Raw genomic sequence first — 11,739 nt, forward strand, 5'->3', positions numbered from 1 at the left:
GTGATCCACCCGCCTCGGCCTCCCACAGTGCTGGGATTACAGGCTTGAGCCACCGCGCCCGGCCCGAGACCCCCTGTTTTTAAAAAAAAAAAAAAAAAGTCACGCTGTGTAACCACTACTACAACCAAAATGTAGAACATTTCCATCATCCCAAAAAGTTCCCTCCAGCCCTTTTGTAATCAGTCCTCTCCTTCTTCCCACCTCCAACAACCACTGATTTTTTTGCCCCCCATAGTTATGCCTTCTTCAGATTGTCATATAAATGGATTCTTTAGTATGTAGGCTTTTAAGTGTGGCTTCTTATCATAATACATTTGCGAGTCATCCATGTTGTGTGTATCAGTAGTTACTCTTTTGAATTGCCAAGTAGTATATTTAATTGAATGGCTGGACCAGAGTTTGTTGGAAGTTGTTTTTCAATTAATTCCATTATCTTCTACATCTAATGTCAGTCCAACGCTTATGACGCTCTTTGCTTGTGATACCCTTTGCTTGTTATAGTGTCTGCTCTTATGTCTCACTTCCCTCTCCAGATCGTTCTCCACAGAGCCACCATGCAGCTGCAGTCATGAACTTCCTCCTCAGAAAGCCCCAGTAGTTCCTTACCCCCTTATAAAGCTAAACTTGGTAGCCTGGCATTCAAGATTCCCCATGATCTCAACCCAGCCTACCACTGCAGCCTCATTTAGTGAATCTAAAATGCTTCTCATATGTAGAAACGTTGTACTCGTTACTACTCTGGAACTCTTGATGTCCTTTTTTGTCACTCTAACCTTAATTATTTCTTTCATTTATTCTACAGAAAATGAGTAGACACTGTATGTATATGTTAGGTATTGAGCTAGGGTGCAGGCTATATAGCTGTGAATAAAATAGATGTTTGTTGACCATGAAGTTTACAGTCTAATAAAGGAGAAATCACTTTACAAAGGCACAAAGGAGGCCAGGTGCGGTGGCTCACGCCTGTAATCCCAGCACTTTGGGAGGCTGAGATGGGCCAATCACTTGATGTCAGGAGTTTGAGACCAGCCTGGCCAACATGGTGAAACCTCATCTCTACTAAAATAAAAAATTAGCCAGGCATGGTCGTACACCCCTGTATTCTCAGCTATTCTAATGGCTGAGGCAGGTGAATCACTTGAATCTGGGAGGTGGAGGTTGCAGTGAAGCAAGATTGCACCACTGCACTCCAGTCTGGGCAACAGAGTTAGACTGTCTTAAATAAATAAATAAATAAAGGCCGGGAGTAGTGGATCATGCCTGTAATCCCAGCGCTCTGGGAGGCCGAGGCTGGCAGATCGCCTGGGGCCAGGAGTTCGAGACCAGCCTGACCAAGGTGGTGTAACCCCACCTCTACTAAGAATACAAAAATTAGCCGGGCGTGATGGTGTGCACCTGTAATGCCAGCTACTTGGGAGGCTAAGGCAGGAGAATCACTTCAACCCACGTGAGGTGGAGATTGCAGTGACCCAGGGTTGCACCAATGCACTTCAGCCTGTGCGACAGAAGCAAGACTCCGTCTCAAAAAAATAAATAAATAAAAATATATATATAAAAAAAGACAATAAAAATAAAACAAAGATGTTTTATTGTAAATTGTAATAAATGCTTGTAGGGGGAAGTCAAGAAAGGCCCCTCTAAGAGGCCTTCCTTAATTAAGCTGAGATCTGAAGGATGACTTAGGCAAAGAAAGAGGAGAAAAGCCTGCAAATAGACGGTCGAGTATGTGTAAAGCCCTGAGGTGGCAAAGAACTTTAATATATGGTTGATATAAGCACTGACCAGTGCAGCTAGAAGCTAATCCCTCTGCTAAGAATGTCCTTATTCTGCTTTGTCTCATTATAAAATCATCCTAATCCCATTTCATCTTCAAATCAAAACCAGTTTCATCTGCAAATATAGATTACTTGTAAGTCTAAATATTTCACATTTCATCTTCCTTTATATCATATTATTTTCTGTATACCTGCTATCCAGTTGACACCTGTCTGGGCAGCGATAGTGTTAATCATCTTTGAATTCCCAGCTAGCTCAGTGCCTGGCAAACAGTAGACCTATATATTTGTTGGCCTCATATACAGATTGAAGACAATCATTTATTCACTGGTATGTCTCTAGATCACTTTCTCAGCCTCAGCACTATTGATACTTGAGGCCGGATAATTCTTTGTAATGCATTGTCCGATGTTTAGTGGATATCTGTCCACTCAATGCCTGCAGTACCTCTCCCTGCCAAGTCATGATAGTTGAAAATATCTCAGCATTCCCCTGGTCTGACTCCAGGTTTAAAAGAAAGAAAGAAAGAAAATTTCTCATCATTGCCAAATGTATCCTGGCAGGCAAAATAGTCTCCTGTTGAAAACCACCACTCTACACCTTGGAAGGCATCTCGCAGGCCTTGTCTGTTCGGTTCACTGTGGTGTCTTAAGAGCTTCACACCCTCAGGGCTACTTGGCTTCGTGGGAGCTAGAATAGGGGATCAGTGGGTTTGGTGTGATAGATTTTGATCTTCTCTGCCCTTTGCGTTATTTGCTATAGACTGCCACTCTCCGCCCCTATCTGAGTGCCGTGCGGGCCACGCTGCAGGCTGCCCTCTGCCTGGAGAACTTCTCCTCCCAGGTTGTGGAACGACACAACAAGCCGGAAGTGGAAGTCAGGTAGGGAAGGACAAGTCAAGGTGGGGATGAGGGGTGCAGCATGCAGATGGCTGCTGTCCAGAGGGTGCCATGAATTTATGTCCTGGAGTTGTCAGGACAGCTGCAGTTGACCTTTTGTCTTGGTGCTAGCTGAATAGTGAGTCCTGATTTGGAGTCAAGAAAATAGGGTCAGCTGGGCTTGGTGGCTCATGCCTGTAATCCCAGCACTTTGGGAGGCTGAGGCGGGTGGATCTCCTGAGGTCGAGAGTTCGAGACCAGCCTGATCAACATGGAGAAACCCCATCTGTACTAAAAATACAAAATTAGCTGGGCATGGTGGTGCATGCCTGTAATCCCAGCTACTCGGGAGGCTGAGGCAGGAGAATCGCTTGAACCTGGGAGGCAGAGATTGCGGTGAGCCAAGATTGTGCCATTGCACTCCAGCCTGGGCAGCGAGAGCAAAACTCTGTCTCAAAAAAAGAAGAAGAAAATAGGGTCAGTGGGTTGGCAGGACACAACCCAGGGGAGAAGACAAGATTGCTTGACTCAAGGTATGACTTCTCAGAGTAGGGCTGTTGATGAAGTCTCTACTGTGGCATTGTTGAAAATACTGGTAGTTTAAGGAATGGTCAGATTAGTTATTTACCTGAGATGCCATCTCCATACTTTCCTAATATAAGGATCAGGGATTTTTTTTTCCTACCAGCCTAGACCCTCTGACCCCCAATCCAAATACTCCATATTTTGAATGATTTTCTTACCTAGTTTCCATTTCATAAATATCTTTTTCCCCTTTAGAATTCAATCTAGAGGCCAAGCGCGATGGCTCACACCTATAATCTGAGCACTTTAGGAGGCTAAAGTGGGCAGATCGCTTGAGTCCAGGAGTTCAAGACCACCCTGGGCAATATGGCAAGACTCCATCTCTACCAAAAAAATATACAAAAATAGTCAGGTTTGGTGGTGCATGCCTGTAGTCCCAGCTTCTTGGGAGGCTGAGGTGGGAGGATCTCTTGAGCCTGGGAGGCAGAGGTTGCAGTGAGCCAACATTGTGACAGTGCACTCCAGCGTGGGTGAGACCTTATCTCAAAACATAAGTAAATAAAATTGAACCTGGTACATATGTAACTGAGATAAACTGGGTTACCACATTAAGTGATAACATTTAGTTTTGAATTTTAAAAATAATTGATAAGATATTAGGATGTGCCCTGTTATATTTGTTTAATGTTCATGATTTCCAGTGGGCCTTTGAAAATGATACCAGTTTAGAGACACCACACCACAATTACTATTACAGATCTCTAGGTATTTGGAGACATTACCTTGGAACCTGAACTCATAGGGGTCTCAGAGGCAAAAAAAGAAAAAAAGAATCATTTCTGGATTGATAATTAAAGGAAGCCAAACTATGTTCAATTTTAGTCTTTCTCTACTTCTAAGACAGGTATTCTCCCTGCATTTCTAAGTGGTATATTGGTTTGCCTTTACAGATTGTGTATCCCTTATGCAAAATGCTTGGGACCGGAGGTATTTTGGGTTGTGGAATATTTGCAGATACTTAACCAGTTGGGCATTCCTAATCCCAAATCCAAAATGCTCCAGTGAGCGTCTCCTTTGAGCATCCTGTCAGCTCTCAGAAACTGTCAGATTTTTTTCTTTTTCGAGATGGAGTCTCATTCTGTCGCCCAGGCTGGAGTAAAGTGGTGTGATCTTGGCTCATTGCAGCTGCCGCCTCCTGAATTGAAGCAATTCTTGTGCCTCAGCCTCCTGAGAAGCTGGGGTTATAGGGGTGTGCCACCACACCCGGCTAATTTTTATATTTTTAGTAGAGATGGGATTTCACCATGTTGGCCAGGCTGGTCTTGAACCCCTGACCTCAAGTGGTCCACCTGCCTCAGCCTCCCAAAGTGCTGGAATTAGAGGGATGAGCTACTATGCCCAGCCAGTTTCAGATTTTAGATTTCACATTTGCAGATTGGGGATATTTAACTTGTAGTTACTAAAATCAGCTGTCTTTTGTAAAGCTCCTACTATGTGCCAGGCACGCTATTAGTGACCCTTTTTTGATCTCTCTCAGTCCTTGCCAATGTAATAGGAATCAGAGTCATTTTACAGATGAGAAAATTGAGATTCCAACAGGGTAACTTGCCCAGGAAAGTAACAGAGGAGGCTGGATTTCAAAACCTTTTCGCCCTGACTTCAGAGCCTGTGCTCTTTCTGCTGAAGAACACACTCACTGGTCCCCATCTTGGAGCACCCCTGCTTGTGAGTCTTCTATTCCTTGGACTCTATGGTGTCATAGTGATTCCAGGACTTGCTGTGGGGTCACTCCGACTGTTCTGTCCCTCTATAGTACAGAGTACTCTGTGACATTGTGTTTTCAGGAGTAGCAAAGAACTCCTGTTACAACCTGTGACCATCAGCAGGAATGAGAAGGAAAAGGTTCTGATTGAGGGCTCCATCAACTCTGTCCGGGTCAGCATTGCTGTGAAACAGGTAAGTTCACCATGGAGGAGACGCAACATAAGGAGCTCTCTTTCAATCCAGGGGTCCCCATCTGAGAGATCAGTGTGCCAGATTCAGATGGAGTCTCACTCTTGTCGCCTAGGCTGGAGTGCAGTGGCACGATCTCAGCTCACTGCAACTTCTGCCTCTCAGGTTCAAGTAATTCTCTTGCCTCAGCCTCCTGAGTAGCTGGGATTATAGCCGCCCACCAACACGTCCATCTAATTTTTGTATTTTTAGTAGAGATGGGGTTTCACCATGTTGGTCAGGATGGTCTCAATCTCCTGACTGCAGGAGATCCGCCTGCCTCAGCCTCCCAAAGTGCTGGGATTACAGGCATGAGCCAGCGTGCCCAGCCAGTAGAGGGCAATTCTAAATTGTCAACAGGATAAAAACAAAACAGCATTATTAAATGCAGACTACATACTGTGTTCTACAGAAAGTTCTAACCCTGGGGCCTGCTTTCTTTGTTAGAGTGGGAGATTAACAAGTGTTGGGAGGTGTTAAGGCATACTAGCAACCAGCTGCAGAAGTCTTTCTTTAGAAATGTTGAGCGTTCAGGGCCGGGCACAGTGGCACGTGCCTATAATCCCAGCTACTTGGGAGGTTGAGGTACGAGAATCGCTTGGACCTGGGAGGTGGAGGTTGCAGTGAGCTGAGATTGTGCCGTTGCACTCCAGCCTGGGCGATAGTGAGACGTCATCTCAAAAAAAAAAAAAGAAATGTTGAGAGTTCAGAAGGGAGAAACTTCAGAGATTGTTGGATGTTCAGTGTTATTAAAGCAGACACCTCCTAAGGTTATCTCTGATAGCCCAGGTGGTGCTGCAACACACCCTGGGAAATGTAACACTAGTGAAGTGAGAATGGGAAGGGCAGCTTGGCGTATAGCTGTAGAGTCTGAAAGAAGCAATAAAAGACTCTGTTTGCCAGAATTACCTCTCTGGAATGGGTCCTCATTAAGAGATGCCCCAAGGTAGACCCTTGTTTCAGTTGGCAGCCAGGTTCCTGACTTCAGTGATCCTTCCGAGTACCAAACCTCACTGTCACCTGGGAGCTTTGGAGAAATTGGAGTCAAAAGATCAGGCTACAGGGTGTTTTTGGCTTGGGTGCTGGCTTTAGAGAAACCTTTCTCCCTTGCATTCCCCAGGCTGATGAGATCGAGAAGATTTTATGCCACAAATTCATGCGCTTCATGATGATGCGAGCAGAAAACTTCTTCATCCTTCGAAGGAAGCCTGTGGAGGTGAGACCTTGTGACCCATGAATTTGCAATACCCAGGGTCCTGCTACAGAATGGCCTCGAATTGTTTCTAGAACCTGGATTGCTGCTCTTCCAGCTGTTTGTCACCACTGCCTGAACTGAGAGTTGGCCTTCATCTCAGCTGGAATGGGAACCAAGAGGATCAGAAGCCTAGGAAAAGTTGGGTCTACCTCAGCCATAGAAAGGGCAAAAAAGGGCCAGGCACAGTGGTTCATGCCTGTAATCCCAACACTTTGGGAGGCTGAGGAGGGTGGATCATGAGGTCAGGAGTTCAAGACCAGCCTGGCCAAGATGGTGCCATCCCATCTCTACTAAAAATATAAAAGTAAGCCAGGTGTGATGGTGGGCACCTGTAATTCCAGCTACTCAGGAGGCTGTGGCAGAGAATTGCTTCAACCCTGGAGGCAGAGGTTGCAGTGAGCCGAGATTATGCCACTGCACTGCAGCCTGGGTGACAGAGTGAGACTCCATCTTAAAAAAAGAAAATGAAAAGGCAAAAAATACAAGATACATTGCTTATTCCCAGAGGCTACAGTCTAGCAGCAGAAAGAGCACAGTGATTTTTTTTTTTTTTTTTTTGGTTGGAGTTTTGCTCTTGTTTCCCAGGGTGGAGTACAATGATGTGATCTCGACTCACTGCAACTTCCACCTCCCAGGTTCAAACCGTTCTCCTGCCTCAGCCTCCTGAGCAGCTACCATGTGCTACCATGCCTGGTTAATTTTGTAATTTTAGTAGAGACGGGGTTTCACCATGTTGATCAGGCTGGTCTCGTGACCTCAGGTGATCCACCCATCTCGGCCTCCTAAAGTGAATCATCGTCTCTTAAAGCCACAGTTAACACTGGGTCAGTTGTTGCCTGACTTTGTACTTGGCCCTTCTCCACAGACTCCTTGCCAAGTCGACTTAAAGCATCCCCACAACTACCACACAGCAGGATGTGCCATCATCAGATACATCAGGCATGTTGGCCGAATTCTTCCTCATCCTGAGCCAAATTTTCTCTCCTGGTCCTAGATCTAACCTATGTGGCCACCTGGAGTGAATAAAATTCCTCTTCTTCACATACCCCTCCAGCAGAAAAAATACCTTAATCCCAGTCATCTTCCACATCATCTTTTTTCTGGACTAAATGTTCCCTGTTGTTTGATTAGATTCTTCTGTAGCAAGACTTCAAGTGCCTTGACTCATTCTGAATGCAGTGCTGTTTGTGCCACAGATAGTCTTCCAGAGATGTCTGATACAGAATTCTCAACTGGGTTGAGTTGCTTGGATCCAACCTAGACACCCTTCCCAGAGCAGGTGGGCTGCTGACTGGAAGGGTGTGTAGCTTGGGAGATCACAGCCAGCGAGAAACATGTGGATGAGTGGAGGACATGACCAGCTCAGTTCCCCTGGGATGCTAATTCTCTCCTGTTCCTTCCCTTCTTCCTCCCTGCTGTCTTCTTTCCTAGGGGTATGACATCAGCTTTCTGATCACCAACTTCCACACAGAGCAGATGTACAAACACAAGTTGGTGGACTTTGTGATCCACTTCATGGAGGAGATTGACAAGGAGATCAGTGAGATGAAGCTGTCAGTCAATGCCCGTGCCCGCATTGTGGCTGAGGAGTTCCTTAAGAATGTGAGTATGGGCTTTTCTGCTTTCCTTCCAGAGGCTGAAGGATCTGGAGGTCATGTTGAGAACTTAGCACCTGGTGGAAAAGGGGTGCTAGCAGTGTGTTTACAGGTATTGATCGACTTACGACCTTTGCAACTTAACGACCATTCGACTTTAAGACCACAATCGCTAGCCACGACTGCTCCGCGTCTGGCAGCGCAAACATTGCCCAGGTGGGCGTACGACAGTGCGGACCAGCTTCCAGCAGCACTACCATCTCCGCGTGCATATAGCCTACTCAACTTAACGACCAAATCGTGTTACGACCAGTCTGTCGGAACCAATCGTGGTCATAAGTGGAGCACTAGCTGTATATCTCCGGAGGCCTCTAGAACCCCTAGAACACAGCAGGTTGCTCAGGTGCTTTGGAGCTAGAGGACCCCAGGTTCATCTCTGAGCGCTTTAGGCATTTTCTATATTTTTGGGTGTCTAGGATGTCTCTTAGTCTCTCGTAGGAACTTGGACACTCATTTCTGCATCTCAGGATGTTCACAAAGTCCTTACCTCTATCTAGTTCAAACCCGAAGTGAGGCAAGTTAAGTCTGCATGTGAATTTTCCAGGAATATAGGACAGTTAGTCATGGTATAATTCCACTTCTCAAATAGACTTCAGTACTTTCCTTCAGCATCTGTTTCTTAGGTTTAAAGTCATGATTCCTTCAACCTGTTTTCCGTCACTTGCATGGCCTAGTCCTCCAGATTCCTCTTACATTGTTTATGCCTTTCCAATCGAAAGCACTGTAGTCATCTGAAGAGGTGGAATTACTTACATGATGACATAATTCTTAGTTGTTTAGATATTCGAGACATGCCTTCTTTTTTTTTTCTCCTTTTTCTAAACAATCTTTGGTTTGTTGACATGTTCCACCCAGAGTGGCTGTGATCTCTAGGCAGTAGACTTAGTGTGTACTCTCACCAGTGAGTGTACACCCAGTCCAGAAGGAGCTCAGATTGCTAAAAATGGAAATTATACCCGCATCCCCTGGGATTTAATTATACTGAGGGTGGCCAGCATACAAAGTAGCTGTGCTGTGTGCACAGATCAGCGTGGTTGTTGAGCTCAGTCAGCTGTGGAGGCAGACAACCTGTGTGTGAATCCAGGTTCCACCGCCTACTCAGACATGTCACTGAATTCTCAACTAAGCCTCAGTTTCCTTAGCTGTGAAATGAGAATTTGGTAGTTAATACGTATCTTTCAGAGTAGTTGAGCATTAAATGAAACCATATATGTAAAATATAGCACCTGGTACATAGTAAGCTTTCCATGTATTGCAGTACTAAAATTTTATGTCCAGGGTACTAGGAGTCCTCTAGATTGAACTGGAAGGGGAAAGTAGCTCTTGTTCCAATTGAATATTTGGCTCACTCATTCAACAATCATTTACTTATTTGTGATAATTACATCTCATAGAATTAGACACCTAAAAAAGCATGTCCACATGTCCCATTTATTACTCAAAACAATTTTTGAGTCAGCTATTATCACCATTTTAGAGATGAGTAAACTGGGACTCTGGAAGTAAAAGCACCTGTCCAAGGTCCCTCAGCCGGTAAAAGGAAGAACCAGAACGTGGAGCTGGGTTTTCTGACTCAGAGATCTAAGATAGTACCATAACCTGTGTCGGGTCACAAATTCAGGTGCATGCAAAGGTCGGGTGGCTGTGGAGTGGTTTGACTGTGGAGTATGGAGATGGCAGGGCGAGGAGCTGCTGAGCACATGCCTCATCTGCAGGGGCTGGCTCCCACACAGCTCCAGCCCATTGAGCCCCTAGATTTGGATTTGTATATGGTGTCTCCCATGTTTTCAAGGTTGGCAACTAATTCATATAAACGCCACGTGGGCCATACAATACTCATTTTTGGACTAGTTTCAGGCATGGGCATTGTTTCACAACCTTTGGTCTCTCAAATGTCCAGGACTGTCTTAGGCAGCATGGGGGACCTTTGAGGGCAGAAAACATTTCAAGGGCCAGATCATCCAGAGCTTGACCCAAAAGTACCAGAACCTGGATCCTTCTGCACTTGGCCCTTTGAGTCCCCAAAGCCCCTTGCATGTGAGCCCTCATGCCTAAAGAAAGAAACCTTAGTTCACCAAGCAAGATGCTGGCAGGGTTTCTAGCAGCTTCCATGCCAGGGCACAGGGGAGCTGTGGAGAAGCTCTCATGGCTGTTACTTTTTTGCTGCCTTATCTAGTGCTAGGCTTAGGGCTAGTGCCCATAGGTCACTTCTGAAAGCTGACTGAATTAGAGCAAGACCACAAGGTGTCCCGGGACTCAACTCTGCCCCTCAGATCTGAGCACAATGGCAGCTCTCAGGTTCATGCATTTCCTTAAAGCAGGCCCACCAGGATGCAATAATAACCACCATGTTCTGCCTCTTGGTTCTCTTGACAGTTTTAAACCATCTGGTTGGATCTTGTGGCCTTCCCCCTCAGACTCCCCATGTCTCCGTGAAGGCGTCCTGGAGTCACTCCCTAGAACAGCAGCGGCGGCAGCAGGGAGCTGGGTTAGGGTGGGCATTTGATATGGGAGGTGGGTGGTGTGCTTGCTAGCTGGGCAAGAAAGCAGCAGTGGACCTGCCCCAAGGCCACACGTGCCTGGTCAGGCTGGCTTCTGATGTTCAGTCCCCTGGGCCGGGACAGATTTTTTTAAATGTCTTGAGACTTAAACTCTGTGCTTAGAGGAGACTGTAACCTTTTTGTCTTTTTTTTTTTTTTTTTTTAAAAAAAAACAACGTCCACCTCCTGTGGCTGTGACTGGTCCCAGTGATTGTCCCTTATTGGTTGCTGTGGGTCTGGGCGGGCCTGGAGCCCAGAAGGCGACTATTTTTCCTCTCCTATGCCATCCCATGTGGGGAGGGAGGGAGGTTTCAGATTCCAGTTCCTCTCCCTTGCTCTTTTATTCCAAAGCCTCCTTGGGCCCAGTGTAAGTGGCGGGAACCCTCTGCCAGTTTCCTGAATTCTGCCTGAAGAAGGCCACCCAGCACTGGTTGGGGACAAGGGCCAAATTGGTGACCACCAGTCATGCCTACGACCTGGGGCCCAAAAGCCAGGCAACCTCTGGCTATAGGGGCCATTGGGTACCCTCCCAGTTGAGAGGGGCCGCTGTTTCGCCTTGTCTGTCAGTGCAGTGCCTGCCATAGGTGGCGAGGTGAGTCCTCCTCCAGAGCTTCCCAGCCTGGTCCTCCTCCTGCCTGCTCTGGCTCCTCTGCTCCCATGCTAGCTGTCCCTTTTCTAATTCTGGTGGATCCTCCCTCCCCTAATTAAAGTCTCTTTTTGCCCCTTTGGGGCTGCATGAGGTCTATGCTCTGTGTGTTTGTGTGAAAGGAAGGGGAGGTGGGGCTGCTTTTCCCTACGACCAGATGGCTGGTAATTGTGCCTGGAGCTCCCCATCAGGTACAGTGTCATGATTGGTCCTGTCATTATTCCTGCCAGGGGCCCATGTCCAGAGACCCCTTTCATTGCAGTCCAGGCACCATTCATTTTTGAAACTGTTCTCTCTGCCTATTCAGAGCTTTGGTGTTTTTTACATAATGATTTTACTTGGGCTAAAAAGTAACTACAGAGAAACAGTGCTCCCATTTGGTGGATAAGGAAACTGAGGTTCCAGACATGAGATGTAATAGCTTGCCTCAAATCTCAGCCAGTGAGCATGAGTAGACTTTTGCCTGTGTTAA

General features: G+C 46.3%; 1 protein-coding gene across 2 annotated transcripts in view; it reads left to right on the forward strand.

The window, feature by feature from the left end:
* ARPC4 (actin related protein 2/3 complex subunit 4) overlaps positions 1-11,364 on the forward strand; it is a 13,315-nt gene extending 1,951 nt beyond the window's left edge. For both annotated transcript variants that reach the window (XM_032290639.1, XM_032290638.1), the window contains exons 2-6: positions 2,539-2,657; positions 5,024-5,135; positions 6,292-6,387; positions 7,858-8,028; positions 10,458-11,364. In XM_032290639.1, the coding sequence (XP_032146530.1) occupies positions 2,539-2,657; positions 5,024-5,135; positions 6,292-6,387; positions 7,858-8,028; positions 10,458-10,463 (504 nt within the window). In that variant the 3' untranslated portion in view covers positions 10,464-11,364. The remainder of the gene's footprint in view (positions 1-2,538; positions 2,658-5,023; positions 5,136-6,291; positions 6,388-7,857; positions 8,029-10,457) is intronic.
* The last annotated feature ends 375 nt before the right edge of the window (positions 11,365-11,739 follow it).

The sequence above is a fragment of the Sapajus apella genome, unplaced genomic scaffold, assembly GCF_009761245.1.
Source record: "Sapajus apella isolate SASKATOON/1434 unplaced genomic scaffold, GSC_monkey_1.0 scaffold23, whole genome shotgun sequence".
In the NCBI taxonomy this organism is placed as follows: domain Eukaryota; kingdom Metazoa; phylum Chordata; class Mammalia; order Primates; family Cebidae; genus Sapajus; species Sapajus apella.